The sequence below is a fragment of the Mytilus edulis genome, chromosome 8, assembly GCF_963676685.1.
Source record: "Mytilus edulis chromosome 8, xbMytEdul2.2, whole genome shotgun sequence".
NCBI lineage: Eukaryota > Metazoa > Mollusca > Bivalvia > Mytilida > Mytilidae > Mytilus > Mytilus edulis.
In genome coordinates this window covers 7,410,197-7,433,927 of record NC_092351.1, presented here as the reverse complement: position 1 = coordinate 7,433,927, position 23,731 = coordinate 7,410,197, and the positions used below count along the sequence as shown (strand labels likewise).

Sequence of the window (23,731 nt, the reverse complement as noted above, 5' to 3'; positions counted from 1 at the left end):
TGTATTTAAGACACAGTACATGGAATAAGACCAGTGGCGTCAACACAGTTTAGCCATAGGTTATTCAATGGAGAAGGTTTCTTTTAGAAAAGTTGTCACATATTTAGACGTAAATATATAGGCTCTGAACGGCCTGGTGATTGTCCGAGAAGACAAACATGTATGAAACTTACACTACAGGAACAAACACTTTCACTCTAAAAAAGTAAGTACATATACTATTTATCTAGAACAGAACTGTCACAACTGGATATATATAGTTTATATTCAAGGTCTCATTTTAGGGACAACATAAAAGGATTTTTGAAATTTCATGGAATCAATACTGCTATATTAAGGTAAATAGGAAAAACAAATTCTTAGACAAGTGCATGTACTTAATGAGTGAAAATTGAACCACACACCAGATGATTAGAAATCGTAAATAAAAGAGATTCACCAGAGGAAAATCAAATTTTACAAATTAAAAAAAATAGCAATTTGCCATTTTTTTTTTTTTACAATTTACCATGATTAAGATGGACTAACGGGTGTTCTGACTAACTTACATACAAAATTCAGATTTTACACACACATGCAACACAATATTTAAATGAAACATCATATTCAAATGGAAATGAGAAATTCTATACAAAGAAAAATATCGATGGGGTAGTGAGAACAAGGCCATGCAAAAAAGCTGCTACAGATAATAGATGGATCATTAACAAAAACTTATATTCATACTTAGTAACATTTAAAACTTGATGGGTTTCGATCACTTTATCATCAGAGTGAGAATACATGTATAGTTATATAAACACATTATACCTAGTCATCTGCTATTGCGTTATAATACATTTGTATGCGAATTAGAAAATAGGATAATAGTTTAGAACCGCTCATGAAAACTAGATTTTCTTAATAATATGTAGTATACATATTTTGTCTTTTGTCGTTTTTTTATTATGTCGTTGTTAATTTATTATCAACATATCCATCGCTCTCCCCCTCCTTGATGATGTTATTACTCATTCTAGTATACTAAAAAGAATGTGTCCATAGAACACGGATGCCCCACTCGCACTTTCATTTTTTGTGTTTAGTGGACCGTGAAATTGGGGTGAAAACTCTAATTTGGCATTTAAATTAGAAAGATGATTTCACAGGGAACATGTAGACTAAGTTTCAAGTGGATTGGATTTCAACTTCATCAAAAACTACCTTGACCAAAAACTTTAACCTGAAATTTGCACAATCATTTTCTATGCTCAGTGAACCATGAAATTGGGGTCAAAACACTAATTTGGCAATAAAATTAGAAAGATCATATCATAGGGCACATGTGTACTGAGTTTCAAGTTGATTGGACTTCAACTTCATCAAAAACTACCTTGACCAAAAACTTTAACCTGAAGCGGGACGAACGGACGGAAGGACAGACGGACAGACGAACGAACGGACGCACAGAACAGAAAAAATAATGCCCCTCTACTATCGTAGGTGGGGCATAAAAAGAAATACCAGATAATGAAAAGTGATATATAACATCACTATCAACACCATGAACACAGTTAACTCAAGATCTACGTTGACAAACACAGTTAACTCAAGATCTACGTTGACAAACACAGTTAACTCAAGATCTACGTTGACAAACAGAGTACCTGAAGATAACAACTGGTCAACGATAGGAACCGTTTTTAAGATTTAAAGCACTTGTCGAAACGGGATCCGAAGTCACAACTTTATTGTTAACAAGATAGTATTTCTGGTAAATGAACTATCGAGATTACGGCCCACAAACGAAACACAGTTAAATGAAAATGAAATTGAAATTCGTCAATCAAAACTAGAGGCTCTACAGAGCCTGTGTCGCTCGCCTAGGTATAGGTGCATCTTTAACCAAGGACATGGTGGAATAGATTAGAACTGATAAAACAAAATCTCTTTTTTTTGCTGATCATAATTTTTGTTCACAGTTTCTCTCTATCTACTTTAGGTTGACCAAAACCAAAAAAAAAAGAGAAAAAAACATATTGTCATTTGTCAGTCCTATTTATAAAGAGCCTAATTACGATTTAGGCCAAATTTTACTTAATTTTAGGTATTTCCTTGCTGCTATTTTTTTATATATATACTTGAAGAGGTTATCTATCCTTTATAATTTAAAAAATTACAGCCAAAAACGTAAAATATTGACAAAAATCTACATTTAAGAGCAAGAACTCCAATAAAGATTTAACTGACGATTTCGGCTACAGAGTTTTGCATGTTTAATTTTCTATCTTTCTATAATAATAGTGTATTCAAATATTAAGCAACAATGCCAAAAATTGATAAAAATTGTCATCTAAGAGCAATAAATGAGGCATCGTCAGACAATTTTTAACGAAGGACAATAGTTCGTAGATCTTGCCTTGAGGGAAATTTTTTGTTAACTTAAGTTTCTATTTACTTGCATTTTACGTAAAGGATATAAGCCGATAACAGTCCATTCTGTAAAATATTGGACAGGTCTGAGGCCGCAGGCCGAAGACCTGTTCAATATTTTAAAGAATGGACTGTTGGAGGCTTATATCTTACTTAAAACATTATTTAACACGTCAAAAAGGTGAAAAAATGCAATCAAATAAAAAAGATTTATTTTCATCAAGTGTGAAAATTGTTTTGTGAATAAACTTTCTTTACATTAAAATGTATCCTACATGTTGCCCCTTTTTAACAGTAGCTCAACTTAAACAATAGAAAAAAAAGACAGTACAGCTGAAGGTAAACATTGTCAACATGTATTGCTACATGTAGATTAAAACTCAGGGTATATTTATCAGGATTTTTGCGTGCGAAAGGACTACTCTGAATAAGGAAGGAAGCTAGAAAAAAGTTTCGGTCTAGTAGACGAAAACTTAAGCGAAACCATACTGACGACAGAGTGAATGAAACAAAGAAACTAGAAAAGAGTTATAAGCGAGTAATGGATAAGAGCATTCGTAAACATAGAAAGAAAATTAGACACAAGATAGAAAACTTAAGATCGATTAACCCGAAAGAATACTGGAAGATTTTGAACGGTGGTAAAAGGGGAAACAATCCATGTGAACCTATTAATATTTTGTTTGATTATTTTAAGAACTTAAATTTAGAAAATTCTGAAGATGAAGAGATTGTTTTAGAAAATCAGAACAATGTAAAAGATTTAAGTGTTATATTAAATTCACCTATTACAGAAGAGGAAATTGAAAAATCTTTGAGAAAGTTAAAAATTAATAAATCCTCTGGTGATGATATGATTGTAAATGAATATTTAAAACACTCTTTTAGTGTTATGTCACAGGTGTTTGTGAAACTTTTTAATATTATATTTGACAGTGGAACTATCCCTGAAAATTGGCTTTCTGGAAATATTATACTTTTATTTAAGAATAAAGGTAACAAACATGATCCTAGCAATTTTAGACCTATAACAGTTATAAGCTGCTTTGGGAAATTATTTACTTCTATTTTGAATTCACGTTTGAATAAATTTTCTGATGATTTTTGTTTACTATGTCAGAATCAAGCTGGTTTCAGAGAAGGTTATTCTACTACAGATAATTTATTTGTTATCTACATGCTTATTAGTATCATGAAAAATAAGAAAAAGAAACTATTCTGTGCATTCGTAGATTTTGCTAAAGCCTTTGATACTGTTTGGAGAAAGGGTCTTTGGCATAAATTACTTGTGAATGATATTAACGGTAAAATGTATAATGTAATTTTTAATATGTACACTGGTATTAAATCTCGTATTATGTATAATGGTGAAATGTCAGAATACTTTTCATGCAATATCGGTGTAAGACAGGGTGAAAATATGTCTCCTTTTTTATTTTCATTGTATTTGAACGACCTTCAACAGTTTATTGAAGAAAAAAATGTATGTGGTTTAAATTGTATTACTGATGAAATAGAGAATGAGTTTGATATCTACTTAAAACTGTTTGTGTTATTATACGCAGATGATACAGTGTTATTTTCGGATAATGCATCCGATCTGCAGTTGCAATTAGATATATTCTTTGAATATTGCAGTACCTGGAAATTAAAAGTTAACACAAGTAAAACTAAGATTATAATTTTTTCTGGTGGTAGATTACCCCAAAATATTAACTTTATATATGACGGAAATGCATTGGAGATAGTCAATGAATTGACATATCTTGGGTTGAATTTTTCAAGAACAGGTAGCTTTATGAGTGCTAAGAAGATTTTAGTTAGAAAAGCAAATAAAGCAATGTATGAAGTATTGAATAAGGGGAGGTTGCACAACTTGTCAGTGAAATCACAATATGATCTTTTTGATAAAATTGTGAAGCCAATTCTCCTGTATGGGTGTGAGATTTGGGGTTTCAGTAATACTGATATTATAGAAAAAGTGCACCTAAAATTTTGTAAATTATTATTAAACCTTAAGAAGTCGACACCCAATTTTATGATTTATGGTGAACTTGGTATTTATCCCATGTCTTTATATATACAGCTGCGTATGGTTAATTTTTGGTCAAAAATGGTTAATGGGGATGATAACAGGATTGCTAAAATACTATACAAATACGTGTTCTTGAAAAGTTCGGACAACCAATTTAGGTCAGATTGGTTGAAATGCATTAAAGATATATTAGATAATTGTGGATACAGCAATATATGGTTGTCACAAGGAAATTTTAATTCTAAGTGGTTGGGTATTAGTTTAAAACAAAAGTTATTTGATCAGTTTCAACAGAAATGGAGAGCTGATATTGACTGTTCGCCAAAAGGTTTGGCCTACAAATTGTATAAACAAAATTTTGAATTTGAGGAATATCTGAATATTTTAAATGATAAAGATAGAATAACATATTGTAGATTTCGTACGGGTAACCATAAGTTACCCATCGAAACTGGTAGATGGAATAAGATTGAGCGAAACCTTAGATATTGTAACTTATGTCATTGTAACGAGATTGGTGATGAATTTCATTACACTTTGCAGTGTAGTTCTTTGGCAAATTTTCGAGCACAATATTTGGATACTTTTTTCTTGCACAGATGTAACATACTAAAATTTGAAAAACTATTTCAGTTAAAAATTAAAAATAAGTTGAAAAAGCTGTGCAAATTTATCAGGGTTATAACTTTTCAAGTGAGTCTTCCTGGTTAATCACCACTCTTCTTTACTATACTGTTTATCATGTATTATTTGATATTTTCATCTCATCTTGTCATGTGTGTTTGTGTTATGTTATATGACTTTTGATGAACTTCTTTGTACCATTGTATCTTTATGGTGTTTAAGAAATAAAGAATCTTGAATATGTTCCGTGAATACCTTTACATGCGTTTTGTGTTTTTAAAATGGATAAAGACGTTGAAAGGATATTACTAATGCAAAAAAATACGAAGAAAGTGGTGATTAGTGATTGTGCTGTTTCAAACTTTGGATTTAAATCAAATGTGTATTCAGATATATTCGATTTAAGTGTTCATTACAAAGAGGATATAGTTTTAGCAGCTGATAAAGGCAAGTTTTATAAATATAATATTTCAAAATGTAGTCCTCTCCTATTAGTTTCTTGTTTCTTCTCGGGTTTTATTTCTTACTAGGGAAAAAAGAAGAGAAAAAACACATGTGAAGACAGGTTCGCGTTGACCCATATTAGTGCACTGCAGTCGATTTTGTTTCAAATATATAATTTATAGGAACAAATGAAAAGATAACAATGTGCAATCGTTTTACATTCTTTTGTTGTTCATCGGAATTTTCAGGAGAATGTTAGGGACGGCATCAAAAAATCTATGAAGGATAACAAACTTAATTCAAATATTTTCGGGATGGAGGGTCAAAATTGCTGCAAGTTTTGTTTAATGACATTGATTTTATATATATCCTTAATTTTGTCTCCCGATTTTCTTTTGTAAAAACTGAAAACCTCTTTCTTACACACAACGATCACTACGAACAAAGTGCGAATCGAACACACGGTTCATTTGTTTACAGCCGATTTCATTGAGTCTGTAGGCAAAGGTAATATTTTTGGTTAGCTTGCTTGTTAGCTTTAAAAGTAGACTAGTCTGACACATAATCAATTTATCTGTCTGTTGGACTAGGCTACTTCGAAAGGAGGGTAATATACCTGACCTAATCATGACTTCACGGTTCGGCTAACAAGCAAGCTAACTAAAGATATTACATTTGCATACACACTCTATGAAATCGGCTGTAACAGATAACATGCAGTAACGTTTCCTTAATTCTGAGTAAGTTCCCATATTCATCGTCGTTTATAAGCTAAATGTCGCATTATATTCATATTCAAGCAATTATATCAGACTTAACAACATCTTGTAAATCAACGCCGAAACCTGAAAATATAAAACTATTGTAGTCCCCTAGTTCACAAAGCAAGTTCTAGCTATGCACTTTTTACACAGGGTGAGGTTTATGTTGTTTTTGGTCCTTGTATAGCGGCGTGATCTATCAAACGTAAGAAGCATTCCTTTATTGTTTTTTTTTGTAATTGTAGATGAAAAAGATGTTAGGAAGAATAAGAATAAGGAGGAATAAGAGCAACACCAGAGATCAATTTTGATAACCAAAGACGGACGAGAATAAATCTTTTGGTAGTGTTAAAATCAATTTGAAAGTGATTTTTTTTTCTAAAGGAACTGTTTTGACGAGTGAAAAAACTATTGTTTTGGAAGGTGACTTTAATAAAATATTTATTTGTAATTGTCATTTGTTATTTGGTTGTATTTTTTCTTTTCCCATGATAAAAACAGTTGGCGGAATTGATAGGTTTTTTTTCAGTGATTGGACTATCATTTACCTGTAAGGATCAGTTATGCTACCTTCAGCTGTCCAATAATTTTAAGAAAGAAGAGGGCTATTCTTAAAAATATTGGACAGCTTAAGGTAACATAATGGTCTCTTACATGTAAATGATAGTCCAATCACTGAAATAAAGAACAGGTACAACAATAGAATAACGTCACAACAATGTTGTAACATACGTTCTGATTTAAGCTATGTTGGTGGGCAGAAGGTGTCATCGAACACGTTTTTAAACCAGATACCGTTTTGATGATTGTGGGCATTTGGTTTTTGGTCCAGCAGTTTAAGAAGAGAAGATCTTTTGTAGAAGTTTTAACGACTACGGAGACGACAAACTACGAATAACGTCAACATACGACAACGAAAGACGACGGACGCTAAGTTATGAGAAAAGCTCGCTTGACCACATTTCTCCCACCAGAGGTATTATAACACTTACTTTGCTAATGACTTTATGTATCTATTCTTAAAGAGTCGTTATTCAAAACCTCAGATTATTTCTTTATATTAAAGACATATCCAACTTTAAGAAACATAATTATCAAAAATCAGTAGAACAACTCTGTCACTTATTTTCGTAAATATATTCTTCACTTAGAAGTGACATACATCATTTAAAATCTGCTTCATAGTCATGCTTAGAAAGCTTACTATAACAAACGTATTACTGATGTAATTATTTATCTCTGTTAATACATCTTTTGTCCTTGACCTGGGACCTAATGCCAACAGAATAAATAGTACTAGTTACCACAGGTCACATTTTTCAAACAACCGTTAAAAGGTTTCATTATCATGTTAAGCTTTAAAGATATTGTCAGGAATTGAAAATGTTTCCCCAATTTCTGTCATGAATTGTTACTGTAACCTTGACCTTTGGCTGGTAACCTCAAAATCTACAAAGGTCTTTTTAAGCATACGGGGCACGAGCAAACATAAACTACATTCAAAATAATCTACGATTTAACTTTGCCTGAGGGGTTGAAACTGATGTTTCTTAATTTATTCACTGATAATTGAGGTAAACTTAAGGATCAATAGTATTTGGTATTGAAAAATATGACGGGACACGAGACTATAATAAAATCTTTTAAGGTAGAGGACGTAAAAACCGTATCAAAATTCATTCAAACACAGAAATAAATAACCGGTAAAAAAAACAACGAATCATTAGTGATATTTTGCATATATCATTCTCATTATTTACAAAACGCTGCTGTTGTAACAAATATATGAATATATCTATCAAAAGCACTCAAAAAAAGAGAAATATCTTAATAGATATAGTGACAGAAATTATAAAACGCCTTGTCATTTTTTCATTAAATATATATAAATCTATTTTAACGAGGATTTTAGATAAATGTTATTCGAGTTTTGTTCATCACCATGTTTTTAAACTACGAAATTACTCTGTAGTTTTTTTTTTAAACAAAATGACTGTATTTGTTTCCGAAATGTAACGTACAATTTGGTATTTAGTAATAATATAATAATATGATTTTTATTAAATCAATTGCGTGGCCGACATGACTTAAAAATACACGATGTAAAACAATGCATTAATGACTGAAACCGTCAAATGTCCTTTCTTACCTGACAATTTTTGACACATTACATGTAGTACAACTTTAATTCTATAACGATTATATTAAAATTTTGTTGTTGTAAAATCATGACTTAACTGAAATAACTGTTTGTACAGAAAATCATAAATACCAATTGGGTTCCAAGATTAATATTTTTTTATTTTCAAAGACATTTTCTTATAATATGTTATATTATTTTTGATAAATTATTAAAAAAGGGTAATTAAAGTTAAATTATGAATTGCCAAAGACTATAAAGTTTAGCAACCATGGTTTAAGACCAGCTCTCTTCAAATATTTTTTTTTCGATATGATGGTTTATTTTTACGAATAGTGACTTGGATGGAGAGTTTTCTTATTGGCACTCATACAACATCTTCTTATATCATTCTGCTCATCATTAGTCAATGATATGTTGCAATGACTACAAAGGTGATAAATTTTAATATATACAGCCTCCTCCATTAATAACTGCTGTTTCCTTTGAATCTATAATAAGAAATAAGATAAAACTGGAAGATGTGGGTTTATAGGAAAGGGAAAGGAAACCAGCTTTGCAACAGGCCACATGGCGATCCATCAAAGAGTTGTTCCCACCGGGGGTCTCAAAATGGGATTTGGGTACAGTTGTGCAGCTGGGATTTAAACCCCTACCCCAGTTCATATATCGAATCCCTACCTATACATATATTTCACAGTGAAATCATAACCCATTTATATAAACTTGTGTCAATAAATTTCAGAAGATGTGGAAATTATAATTACAAAGAGTTTTGGAAATTCAGATAAAATCGTTGCACAACAAACAGAACAATTATGACCCATTGATATAACACAATTGGTCAATTACTACCTTTTGATAGATAGATAGATAGATAGATAGATAGATAGATAGTTTATTAACGTCTCACCATTAATATACGCAATACAATATTTACATATATCATAAAACATAAATATATATTAATGCCATTCTTAAAAGAATTATGAGGGACAAAAAGTAAAATTTCATCAAACAATAAAAAGTAAAAACACAAAAATACTGAACTCAAAATCAAAAAGCAAAATCAAAAGTCCAAACACATCAAACGAATGGATAACAACTGTCATATTCCTGACTTGGTACAGGCATTTTCTAAAATGCTAAAAGGACTTTATAAAACTATGTACATGTACTTATTAAAATTTCTAAAACAAATTACAAAAACAGTCTAAAAATTATCGATATAAAAAACGTCTCCTTCTGTCTAAAATTGGATTTGCAGGTTTTGGCACATTTGTAAATAACATTAACGTTTTGGCATCCCAACACAAAAGACAGTTTCTCACGGTTCGTAAACATGTTAAAGTTCTCATCTACACTGTTTATATATTCATAAAGTTCGTTCCTTAAATCGTCATAAAGCGGACATTCAATTAGTACATGTTCCTCAGCTTCAGTTTTATTTTCACACATAAAGCAAGTCCGTTCATGCATTAGTAAACGTTCGAAGCGCCCGGTTTCGATTCGTATAGGTGCAACCCCACATCTGAATTGCGAATATGCTCTACGTTGAGCAGGACATAATAGTGTTTTTAAATAAAGTTCACAACTAATTTTGGTTTTGAATGTTCTATATGTCCTTAATTTGTTACCACCACCATCCATACGTCTTGCAGAAACTCTATGGAGATCTTCAGTCCACTTATTTCTAAAATCGGTTAAAAGTTTATCTTCTATTTTCGCTAACACCGTAGTTTTGTGAATGTTTGTGTCATTATACCAGTCACTAATATTACACGATTCAAACTGCTGATAAAGTCTATGATTTGAATTTTTACATGCTTTATAACGTCTAAAACTATTTTCCGCCCAGTTATGAATTCTTTTATTTAGTAAATCAGTGTTCATATACCTTAAACGATTCCAATGATTTATAACGGTTCGCCACTGTCTTACACAAGATGGTTTCCAGTCTGAATCTCCATTCACTGCTACATTAGGTGTATACCGTCCGACTCCCATATAAAAACGAATTGCCTTATTTTGTATCGAATCTATACATGAAAATGTTCTATCTCCCCACACTGCCGCTCCGTAGCTGATTGTACTCCAAACAATCGAGTCATATAATTTTGTGAAAGAATCAAACGGTAGTCCTCCAAAAGATTTATATTTAGATATCACTAGTCCCAAGGCACGGTTGGCGGATGCTGCTACGTGTTTCGCCATAATTTGATAGTCCAAATGCTCCGTTAACACTAAACCTAGGTACGTATATTTCTCCGCCACAATTATGTCAAGGTCGCCACATTTAAAACTGTTGATTGTCTTTGGGGTCGAATTTGGTCGGAAATGAACAACGTTTGACTTGTTATGGTTTAATGTCATCTTATTCTCCGCACATCAGAGCTGAAGTCCATCTGGCAAAACTTGTAAGTCTGATTCCGAGCCAGCTAACAATACAAGGTCGTCAGCGTAAAGTAGAATCGACACATTTTCCTCGTCAATGTTTATTCCAGCATTTAATGAACATATATACGTAACAAGACCGTTCACATACACATTAAAAAGAAATGGTGAAAGCAAACAACCTTGTTTTAGACCACATTGAACATTGAACCAGTCTGTTAATTGTCCATTTATCCGAACACAGCACTCTACTGACTTATATAACGACACGATAGCATTATACATATTTCCGCATATTCCAATATCAAGCAATTTCGGACATAACAAATTACGGTCTATCCCATCATACGCCTTTCGGAAGTCTATAAAAGCTGTGAAAGTCGACAAACGTTTAAGCTTTCTTGTTTCAATAAGATATATATCCTCGGTAAAAGTAATCCCCATTGACATATTTGACGTATCAAAAAAGGGACCCATTCCAGCGGCACATATGTATATACCTTCATATAGGATGAGAATCCCGTCGGCGTTGCAAGTGACCCATTTGGCTCTACACGCATACGACAAATCGATTTCAAAATCCGTATTCTGGCTGGACATGACTACGAATTTATACATTTCACACAGCCAAACGAAAACACAACTTTGGAAATTTTTTGACCTTTTTTCTATATACTGTTTTACCCTTAGGGTTTGAGTTGATACATAATGATTATTGATTCGAAATAAATGCAGAAAAACGTGCACAAAGGACTAAGTTTATAATTGATACAATCGTTTAGACTGATTAAATGTTTTCTTGAACATCATAATCACTCGTTTCATACTAGGTTTCATATGACTTTTTGCACGTTGTGAGAGATTTCCTTCTCGTGGTTATCATGCATATGTCTGTTAAAATGACCCTTTTCATTATCATGTTAAAGAATAGAAACAAATATATGCACTGAGCTCATTTCAAGTAATTCTAGCCAAAATTCACCTTGAATGTAGTTTCAAATTTGTGTCAACTCATCTAAAACATTAAAGTTGGAACGTGTATGGACTACACATAATAAATCTTAAAATTAATAAATGTACTGAATATGCATGAAATACTTGCCACTCGACAAAAAGTAAATCAATCAGAAAAATAATACGTTGGTATTTTAATCAACTGATCTTTAATATCAATTAAAGGAAGTGTATATTTATCGATTGCATAAAATGCCTCTTGTGTAACTACTTATACATAAAAATAACTGCTATTTTGACCTAGAAACTACTGCACAGGCGCCTTATATCCTGAACATTCATGTTAAATTGAAGATTAAAATGCACTCAAAAAAATGATAGGTTACAAAGATGCAAATTAGTGTAAGTAAAGAAAAACTTACTGGTAAAAGTTTTAAATTCCATGATGATTAGATTGTCTGTCCAATACTTCTGGTTATCAGTACATAAACAATACAACAAGTCTAAGATCAGTTTATCATAACAATGAATGATGACGGGACTCTGGCTTTGTCACAACGCATTAAATAATTGAATGGAAATTTTACGGCAAGCTGTACGCGTCAGCTCTTCAAATATGTACAATACAAACATGCATTAATTCCAAGTTGACACAAACTTCAAAATTTTACAAACAAAATAAAGTGCAGTTGGTAACGCAATACGTTTCCAAATAGTAGTATTTGTAATTGAATTCATGCCATTCCGATTAAGTCCTATACCGTATAGAGAATGTAAATTCATTTTTATCTTTTTGCACGCCTTTTCAGTACGGTCGTATGATTTCATATTGTTATCAACCAAAGTTCCAGCATAAATACTACTTTACTTCATAGGACCCTTTGTTTCACCCTGAAATTTTTTTATACTTTGTCTCATTATGTTTTATAGTAGATTTTGATGTTTGAAAAGAAGGTAACTGCTCTTAGTTGCGTTGTATTTCAACCGCCATGTATATGCATATTTATTCACAACATTCAGCATTTGCTGTAAACCAGATTTTGTGCCACTGAGTAAAGTGGTGCCGTCCACTAGTAAAATTGTAGGTATATGTATGTGTCCAATCCTTAACCCACAGTTTGTTTCTAATAGTTGAGTTATTAAATCGTTGATAAATAACGCAAATAGCCACGCTTACATAACTCGACCTTGACCTACACCTTGTTTTATTTGAAACACCTGATTATTCAAACGGTTATATTGTACATGTGCAGTTGCTGTCTTGTATGACAAATGTATTATTTTCCACAGTTTACCGGTAATTCCAGCATTCCACAATTCAAACAAAAGTCCGTCTTGCCATATACGATCAACAGCCTTTTCGTTGTCTAAGAATATTGAAAACACATATGCGTAACGTTCGATATAGTACCTAATTGATTCCTTTAATGTATAAATAGCAGGAATTGATTCATGTTCTTTGACGAAACCAAATTTTAAGCCATGAGGTACAACATTGTTAATATTTTCCAAAAGCTTTTGAATACGAGTCAAAAAATCTTTTCTAAAAGTTTTCCTAAAACTGATGTTAATGTCACAGCCCTGTAACTATTCGGTTTAGTTTTATCTTTGTTACTTCCTTTATACAGTGGAATAATAATACCATGTCGAAAAGAAACAGGTAGATATTCTGTTTTCAAGATCATATTAAAAAGTGTACACAAATATTTGATCACTTGATCCCCGCCATATAGTATATGTTCGTTAGTAATGCGATCTGGACCCGGTGCTATCCCACACTTTAAAGTATTAATTTGTTCACGAATTTCTTCTAAAGTAATTTGTTTTTCAAGTTCTGGAATAGATCCTTTATCACTGTTTTGAAAGTATGTTTGCACTTTTGACGATATTTCATGGAAAAAGTTTCACCAAAACACCCAGGTGGTTGTTCAGAGTATAAATCACTGAAATATTCACCCCGTAAAGCAAGTTAATTTACTACTTGTAGCATTACCAGTTCAGTCAATATTACAGTCACCTCCTACAATAGTAATACAATCTTCAGAATACCTGTCATAGCATGTACATATCTCATGAATATATGCTCTTTAGTCCACGACTACTGCAATAGATAGGAACTTTAATTTTATTGGAAAACGAAAATTGGTTGTTCTTAACTTTCCTTGTCGAAACTACAAGTATATAGTAACTGTATTTCATTTCTCAAACTTGGTGAATATTGATTAAAAAAGCAAGGAAAACAGATTGATATATAGGTAAATTACCGGACATGCAAAAGCACAATCATGATGCATGCGATGAGGCTTGAAGATTAAGAATTGAATCAAACACCAGATGGTTAAATATGATTAGGAACCCTTAGAGATTGCCAGAGGAAAATGATTTTGCAAATTCAGAAAAAAGCAACTTGTCAAAAAAAAAAACCCAATTTACCTTGACTTAGATGGACACCAACGGGTGTTCGGACTAATTTACATACGAAAAACAGATTCAACATACACATGCAATAAAATGTTTTAATAAAACATAATATTGAAACAGAAATTAAAAATTCTATACAAAAAAAAATATTGAAGGATGAGTGAGAACAAGGCCACGCAGAAACACTTCTAAACAACTGCTACAGAGAATAGATCGATTGATATACACACACATATATCCATGCTTATTAACATTCAAATATTGATGAGGTTTCGATCTCTTTATGATCAGAGTAAAAGATTTATAACATTTTTAATTGAATCTCGATATGTTTTTTTTTTAAATATATAGACTCGTGACACATTATTATCTACTATTTCAGTATTATATTTGAATTAGAAAAAAAGAAAAGAGTTTTAAGCCGCTCATGATAAACTAAATTTCTTAGTAGAGCTAAGTACATATTGTACCTTTCGTCGTTTTTTTTTGGCTACCTTGACTTTTTGAAGAGCTAGTCTTGATGTTTAATATTTTTTAAAGTGGCTATCTATCCATAATAATTTTTAAGGTATCAGGTATAACACTTAAACTGGGCGAATATTGCTAATAGAGAGCAATAACCCCATTGAAGAGTGAACGGATGATTTCAGCCAGAAAACATCTTTGTTTCATGAAAAAGGACAATCAATAAGGCATCGTCGGAACAATTGTTTATTCTTGCCTTGATGATAGTTTTGCCAACTTAAATTTCTATCTTCTTGCATTTTACCATACATTTTACCATACATTCTGATTTTAGCTACATTTGTATGCTGATTGGCGGACGGTGTGTCATCGGACACATTTTTAAAACTAGATACGACAGACTACGGATGCCACGTGATGAGAAAAGCTCACTTGACCACATTTCTCCCACAAGAGGTATTATAACACTTACTTTGCTAATGACTATATGTATCTATTTTTAAAAAGTCGTTATCCAAAAACCTCAGATTATTGATTTATATTAAGACATATCCAACTTTAAGAAACATAATTCACAAAAATCAGTAGTACGATTGTGTCGCTTATTTTCACACATCATTTAAAATCTGCTTCCTAATAATGCTTAGGAAGCTTACTTTAACAAACGTATTACTGACGTAATTACTTATCTCTGTTAATACATCTTTTGTCCGTTACCTTGTACTAAGTGCAAACAGAATAGATAGTACTAGTTACCACGGGTCACACTTTTCAAACAACCTTTAAAAGGTTTCTTTTGTATGTACGGCTTAAAACATAGTATCTTGAAACGAAAATGTTTCTTCAATTACTGTCATGAATTATTACTGCAACATCAAAATCTGCAAGGGTATTTTTAAGCACACTAGGCACGAGCAAACCTAAACTACATTCAAAAGTATCTACGGTTTAACTTTGTCTGAGGGGTTGAAACTGAAGTTTCTTAATTGATTTACCGAGGTAAAGGATAAGAAATAAATAATTGGTAAAAAACAACGAATCATTAATTATAACTTATGTATATATCTCATTATTTACAAAACGATCCTGCTGTTATAAATATATGAATATATCTATCAAAAACACTTAAAAAAGAGAAATATCTTGGAAGATACAGTGACAGAAATTATAAAACACCTTGTCATTTTTTCATTAAATATATATATATAAATCTATCTTAACGAGATTTAAAAAAAAATGTTATTTGAGATATTGTCATCACCATGTTTTTAATAGACTACGATATATTTTTTAAAACAAACTAACTGTTAAAGAGTTTGAGCTTTCAAAATTACGTACAATAGTTATCAAAAGTACCAGGATTATAATTTTATACGCCAGACGCGCGTTTCGTCTACATAAGACTCATCAGTGACGCTCAGATCAAAATAGTTCAAAAAGCCAAATAAATAAAAAGTTGAAGAGCATTGAGGACTCAAAATTCCTAAAAGTTGTGCCAAATACGGCTAAGGTAATCTACTGTGGTAAGAAAATCCTTAGTTTTCCGAAAAATTCAAAGTTTTGTAAACAGAAAATTTATAAAAATGACCATATAATTGATATTCATGTCAACACCGAAGTGCCGACTACTGGGCTGGTGATACCCTCGGGGACGAAACGTCCACCAGCAGTGGCATCGACCCAGTGGTGTAAATAGTTATCAAAAGTACCAGGATTATAATTTTATACGCCAGACGCGCGTTTCGTCTACATAAGACTCATCAGTGATGCTCAGATCAAAATAGTTCAAAAAGCCAAATAAATAAAAAGTTGAAGAGCATTGAGGACTCAAAATTCCAAAAAGTTGTGCCAAATACGGCTAAGGTAATCTACAGTAACTGTACAATTTTGTATTTAGTAACTATATAATAATAAGATACTAAATAAATTAATTGCGTCTTGCCAACAAAAAGCATGACTAAAATTACACGATGTAAAACAATGCATTAATGACTAAAACCGTCAAACGTCCGTTCTTACCTGACAATGTTTGACACATTACATAGTCAAAACTATAATAATCATATTAAAATTTTAATGTTAGCAAATCATGACTTAACTGTTAGTGTTACATTTTTTCTTCTTCAAAAAAATCATAATATTTTTTTTAAAACAAACTGACTGTTAAAGTGTTTTAGCTTTCAAAATAACGTACAATTTGGTAGTTAGTAACTATACACATGGAAAAAAGTATTGCAACACCAAATTGAAATTGAAATTAAAAAACACACTTTATTCTTTTGTGGTATAATTTGGTAAAAATAGAATAAGTTAAACATTATTTAAGTTTCACCTGAGTTTAATCAATAAATATCAACTCGATAAGTTTGTATCTGCACATCCAGCTACTGTACCCGTAAACAGCAAAACAGACGTTTTTATCCTCATTGTTTTCAACACTTTAAATAACAAAGTTTTTAAAGTTATGTGATTGACACCTTGTAATGGGTCCTCGACAACTCTTAACTGCAGCAAGATGGCAGATTATCACATACGCAACTATTATCAGCACCCGCAGTGCGCATGCGCTAAATTTGATCGCAATCGATATCGATAAATTTACTATAGATTATTAAAGGAAATATTGAATTTTGGTTAGCTGACAGTAAACAAAAATAAATATCTTTTTCATTGGCATCACATTAGAAAATGCATTTTCTTAGCTTTCTAATGACATATTTTATAATTGAAACGGGATAGCAGAAGTTACGGTCATTTTCATTTTTAAAAAAGTGGTTCATTCCCTATTACCTTATATAATTCAAAATCAAAAACGTTTGCAAAGGAGTTTTCATATATGATTACATCTTTCACTATTTTTAGAAATAAATTCATTGGCATAAATATATATTCTTTGCTTTATACTCTTTCCAATGATATATATTAGATATTTTAGAAAATTTAATGAATCGGGGCCTTTTTTTATCCAAAACTGGAGTTATTGTCATTGTTTGAAGATTGCGAGAAAAATTCTAAGTCCATGGAAGTATTATATTGATATAGTACTTCCATGGTCCTACCAAGTAAATCGCTCGATCACAAGTCACAAATTTAAAACAAAGTTTAATCTATTTGCATATAAAATATTTATACATTTAATACAATGTTTTATATCATGAATTTAAAAATTCAGTAAATAAAGTAAAAGAAGTGTAACTTTTAATTTTAAAAGAATTTTTTTGTCCAGCCGTCAGTTTTCTTTATTTTTGATAATATAAAATCTTTCACTACTACATTAACTCAGACTTTTGGATGTTTTTAAAGCGTATAAAAAAATTGAAATCCCATCTAAAATGATTTTTTTTTTTTTGCAATTTTCTTACATATCTTTTTAAAAGTTTTTTTAAAATAATTAGGCGGCCGTAACTAAACAATTTTGATACTTAAACATGCTCATCTGATTTACATAGAAGTAATAGATACATAATTATTTTATATATATTATGTTCATGTTCTAAAAAGACCAATTAGTTTTGATGAAACAGGAAAAGTGTCATTATCTTAAATTTTTCAGATGCAGTAACACTTTCAGAAGATCTTTTGTAGTAGATGTACTTGGAATGAAATCTGAAACGTCAAATTTTCTTTCATCAATTTTATGTATATATAATTAATTTTAATTTGTCTCTCTCCTTTCAGAAGTTTCTATCGGGAAATATATTTAATTTTATACTTAAACATTTATGTAAAATTTGTACTAAAAAGGAAACTTATTTTAATTATTGTTCTGTTAAGGTAAAGTTTAGGGAGAGCTGTCTCATTGGAACTCATACCAACTCATCCCCGGAAATCTTCTTGCATTTATATTGTACATGTATTTGCAGATTTTTTTATTTTTTTATTTATCGAATGAATGAGATAGTTGGAATCGTTAAAATTTAGTATAATACATACAAACAGATGCCTGCGACCCCTGTTGTTTCGATTAGCATGTTTTCTAAAGATATCCGTGTGAAGTTCACAAATGTCATCATTCATTTGATCACCTGTTGTGAATTTCAGATAACACTGTCAAGTTCAGTCAGTTCCGTGGTTTAAACTTTCCTATACATATCAGTAATATTATTTTCCGGGTAGGGTATTCCCCCCTTTTTTATATATTATACTCGGAACATTATTGTAAACACTTTTTCTGTGGGACTTTCTGCACGGTTTTAGGAAAATTTGATAATATCAGTATATAAATTCATTAGTATGTGCTTCGATTGGCTTATATCTATATAAAAAAAGTAATCTAAGACTATACCATTATTGTAAGTGAGAGACATTGCCATCCATCAACGAACATATGAAGCGTGTATAAATATTGTTGAAACTGAGAAATATGTATTGATATACTGTCCATTCTAAGATCGTCTGCAAACTGATCTTTTATAGAAAAACTTTGTCACTTCGGAACATCCAAACTTAAAAAAACCTAATCCAATTTGAAAAATTGTCTATTGTTTTATAGGTAGCCAGTGAATGTGATAGAAGTGCCAAAATCTGCAATCTTATTTTACATAGAAGACGCTGCTTTTCAAATCGCTTAACAGTTTGTCTTAACTGAAGACATTTTTAAAGAAATTTGAAAATTTATCTGTACATTTATACTTATTCATTATTAATACGACATTTGTCTTTTTTTTCACATAGCAAAATTAATGCTATTTAAAGGACAATACGTTGATGTACTGTAGCGTGTTTTCCATTGTGATTTATAAACAAACTGCATCGTCGCGGGCAAAAGTACTATTAAACTGCATCGTCGCGGGCAAACGTACTATTAAAAGCATTTAGTGTTGAAGGCCAATTTTTCTCTCAGAAATCTTGGCTGAAAAGTTAGAGCAAATATTGATAAACAAACAATTCTGGGAGGTAACTGAAAATAAGAGTAAAATCAGAGACTGAATTTATTCTTTTAATAAAGACTGAATTTATTCTTTTAATAAAAAAGCAAAATGTTGCAATGAGTTTGTGTTTGTGTATGTATATTCAAATTCTACGCTGTCTCATATTCGGGTTTACGTCGAAAGATATATATATATGTTTGGTAATCATATTTGTCCTTTTTCGACTTTTTATTTTGTATGCATGGTTTGATATTCGGTAAAATCGAATTGTCATATCTTTCGGGAAATAAAGCCAGTTTATAATCTTTATACAACTCGTATTCATGCCGCGGAACCTAGCATGCTACAGTGTCATATATTTATAATACAAATGTAGTGTTTACTTAGGGTAGTCAAATTATTTACGAGTGTCAACATTGTCTTTACAAACTCAGCATGTTGTCTTGATAAGATATCACACACAGAAAAGACTGATCAGACGGATAAGAAATCAAAATCATGCGCGATAACTCGTACTGGCTTACACTGAGGACAATAGTTGGCCATGGCATGAGAGAAGCAGGGATGTCGCTGTAACAACTGCACGTATTTTTGGTCATCACCATACCACTATAAGTCGTTTTGAGAATAAAAATCAGGCAATAAACGATGTTGAAGACCTTCCGAGATAACGAAGACCCCCTATACCATTTGCTAGGGAAAATCGGGCATAATGAAGGTTGGCCAGAATGAAAACCCATTGCATACAATACAATCCTGAAAAGAGAGTGGTGGGTATACAGGAGCCTTTTAACAAGAACTGTTCGAGATTGACTCATCGCTACTGGTTATCGTGCGATAAGACCATTTCGCAGACCTTTGCTTACGAACAGACACACAGTTGTCCGTATACAATGTAGGGCAGCCAATGTTCCAATAGAATTCGGTTCATCTTCTTTGGCCCGATCGTAGCCCGGGTTTGAACCATATCGAGCATATATGGGACACTATTGGGCAGAGAGTGCGCGAAAGGACAACCCAGTTCAAACACATCATGAAATAAACAATGTCCTTCATCAGAAATGGTTGCTGCTACCTTAGCAACAAACTAGTCGATTTATGGCAGGAACCAGAAGTCGTTATGATGCAGTTATCCAATTGAATGGAGGCTGCACACAACGTACTTATTCTTTGACGTATTACGATCACCCATGATGTGAACAGTCATCTGAAGATTAAATTTGAAATGTCTGACATTGTAAAGTTCGACTACAGTAAAAGTTGTGAAATGCATTTTTTTTATACAAAAAACCCTTCATTTTATTTTTAAAATTGTGTTTATATAAAAAAAAAAAATTTCAAACATATTTTGTTCGTTTAAATGCCAATGTTATCATAAACTATGTTTCAATAATATTATACAAATATTTAATTATATTTCATCCAAAAAAAAAAGAGGCTGATGTTTCAAGTTTTAAAAAACCAAGGTGTTGCAATACTTTTTGCCATGTGTATATATAATAATAAGATATTAAATGAATTAATCGCGTCTTGCCAACAAAAAGCATGACTAAAATTACACGATGTAAAAAAATACATTAATGACTAAAACCGTCAAATGTCCGTTCTTACCTGACAATGTTTGACACATTACACAGTAAAACTTTAATACTATAATAATCATATTAAAATTTTAATGTTAGCAAATCATGACTTAACTGTAAGTGTTACATTTTTTCTTCTTCAGAAAAATCATAAATGCAAAAAAAAAAAAATCTTTTTACAAGTTTGAGTTCAATAATTATGAAGTTTATTCCATTGCTGACAATCTCTTCTAAAACGTTATATTATTTTTGATTATTTATTAAAACAGGGTAATTAAGGATAAAACTACGATAGGGCTAAAGTTTAGCAGCCTAAAAGATGAATGGTCGTTCTTTATGTACTGCAACAATTAAGAGATCGATCGGGGGGATTTGCCGGAAATATAATTTGCTACTGGAACACGTTGGTTTGTTTGAAATGGAAAAGAAATCAGGTTTGCAACAGGTTACATGCACATTCATCAAAGAGTTGTTGAAAAATGATCTAAGAGAGTGGCTCTGCATGGTATTTCAAAATCCGCATTCTGGCCGGACATGGCACGAATAAATACATTTTGCAGATACAAACGGAAACGCAATTTTGACAAGCTTTTACTGCCGATCAATCTATATTACTACATCTCATTTTGGGTTTTAGTTGATTCATTAATTGATTCGCAATACAAGCAGAAGAAAGTGCTTAAAGAAATGCAAGCGTTCAGACTGGTTAAATATTTTCATGAACATTATTATCACGCGTTTCATACTAGGTTTCAAATGACTTTAAGCGTTTTGCACGTTTTGAGAGATTTCCTTTTCTTGTTAATTATGGTAATGTCTGTTAAACTGGCCTCTGTCATTATGTTTAAAGAACAAAACAATTTATGCACTGAGCTCATTTCTTTCCAGTAATTCTAGTCAAAATTCAAATTGAAGGTATAGTTTAAAGTTTGTGTCAACTCATCTAAAACATTAAAGTTGGAACGTGTATGGACTACACATAATAAATCTTAAAATTAATAAATGTACTGAATATGCATGAAATACTTGCCACTCGACAAAAAGTAAATCAATCAGAAAAATAATACGTTGGTATTTTAATCAACTGATCTTTAATATCAATTACAGGAAGTGTATATCTATCTATTGCATAAAATGCCTCTTGTGTAACTACTTATACATAAAAATAACTGCTATTTTGACCTACAAACTACTGCACAGGCGCCTCATATCCTGAACATTCATGTTAAATTGAAAATCAAAATGCACTTAAAAAATTAGTGTAAGTAAATAAAAACTTACTTGTAAAAGTTTTAAAATCCATGATGATAAGATTGTCTGTCCAATACCTCTGGTTATCAGTATATACACAATACAATAAGTCTAAGAACAGTTTATCATAACAATGAATGATGACGGGACTCTGGCTTTGTCACAACGTATTAGATGATTGAATTGAAATATTACGCCAGCTGTACGCGTCAGCTCTTCAAATATGTACAAGTATAATCCTTTATACATGCAATAATTTTAAGTTGACAAAAACTTCAAAATATTACACATATTACAAAAAAAAAATAATTTCTACAGAGCCTTTCAACATCACGTGGTTATTAAAGGAAAAGCATTGATTGTTGAATAACTCACATTTATAAACGTGTTAGCCATGTTAGCGTATGTTATGCATAATTACGTAAATTTTTATCCGATCTATATTAACTTGTTGATCCTTAAAATAATCCCATTCCAATAGGTTATCAGAATATATTGAACGCTATTTGTGAAGCTCTGTGTATATTCTCGACATTGGTACTAACATTTGTGCTGTTATAAAAAAACACACACCTTAGAACATAATAATTATGTATCGCTATACAGTTTAAATACTTTCTATGATAGTAGCCAGTTTGTTAATAATAAATCGTAAAAAGTTCATTGATTATTGATGACTTAATTTTGATATATATCTTTTCAAAAAGATATGCCAAAAATGTGCTTGATAAATTAAACTTATATGAATATTATATAGAAAGGCTGTACATGTAAATGTCTGATGAGAATGTAGGTTTTATAATTTATTATCATAAATTACAAATAGGCAAAACATATGATGTCTACATATACAAATCTAACACACGTGCAGCCTCTTGCTCAGGGCAATAAGAGTTCGAAGTTAATCTGAAGGAGACATCAACATTTCAAGATAACGTTTATAGCATAATACTAATTCCCCCCTCGCCTCCATTTCTAATTATGTGAAATCACGGGGGGAGTCTAATTATAACTCCTGATTGGTCGAATATGTAAAGGAAATCTCTTTACTATGTCCATACAACAGCTAACTAAATAAATGTAGAACCCTCAAGGTGGAACAAAAAAAAAGCAAGAATTTAAACATGTATTTGGGTTTATCCCAAGCCGACATGAACCATTTTTATATCACACTTCTTACCTTTTAAAAGTTTATGTACGGGAGACAAATATGACGCATGGTCGACGTGTGAACTAGCTATATATATATGTAGGACTCTAAAGTGCGATGGGGACGCTAAAGTACGATGGTCACGCTAAAGTGCGATTGTCTACGCTAAAGGGCTATTCTTCCATACGCTAAAGTCTGATGGTCCGCGAAAGTATAGACGTTAGAA

General features: G+C 31.6%; 1 protein-coding gene across 2 annotated transcripts in view; it reads right to left on the bottom strand.

Moving 5' to 3' along the window:
* Nucleotides 1-22,929, bottom strand: part of LOC139484710 (uncharacterized) — a 33,597-nt gene extending 10,668 nt beyond the window's left edge. Inside the window, exon 1 of one of the 2 annotated variants that reach the window (XM_071268584.1) lies at nt 22,386-22,929. In XM_071268584.1, the coding sequence (XP_071124685.1) occupies nt 22,386-22,407 (22 nt within the window). In that variant the 5' untranslated portion in view covers nt 22,408-22,929. Of the gene's footprint in view, nt 1-12,186; nt 12,340-22,385 lie in introns of those variants that run through there. The other variant, XM_071268585.1, reaches the window with a different exon arrangement.
* Between the last annotated feature and the right edge of the window lie 802 nt (nt 22,930-23,731).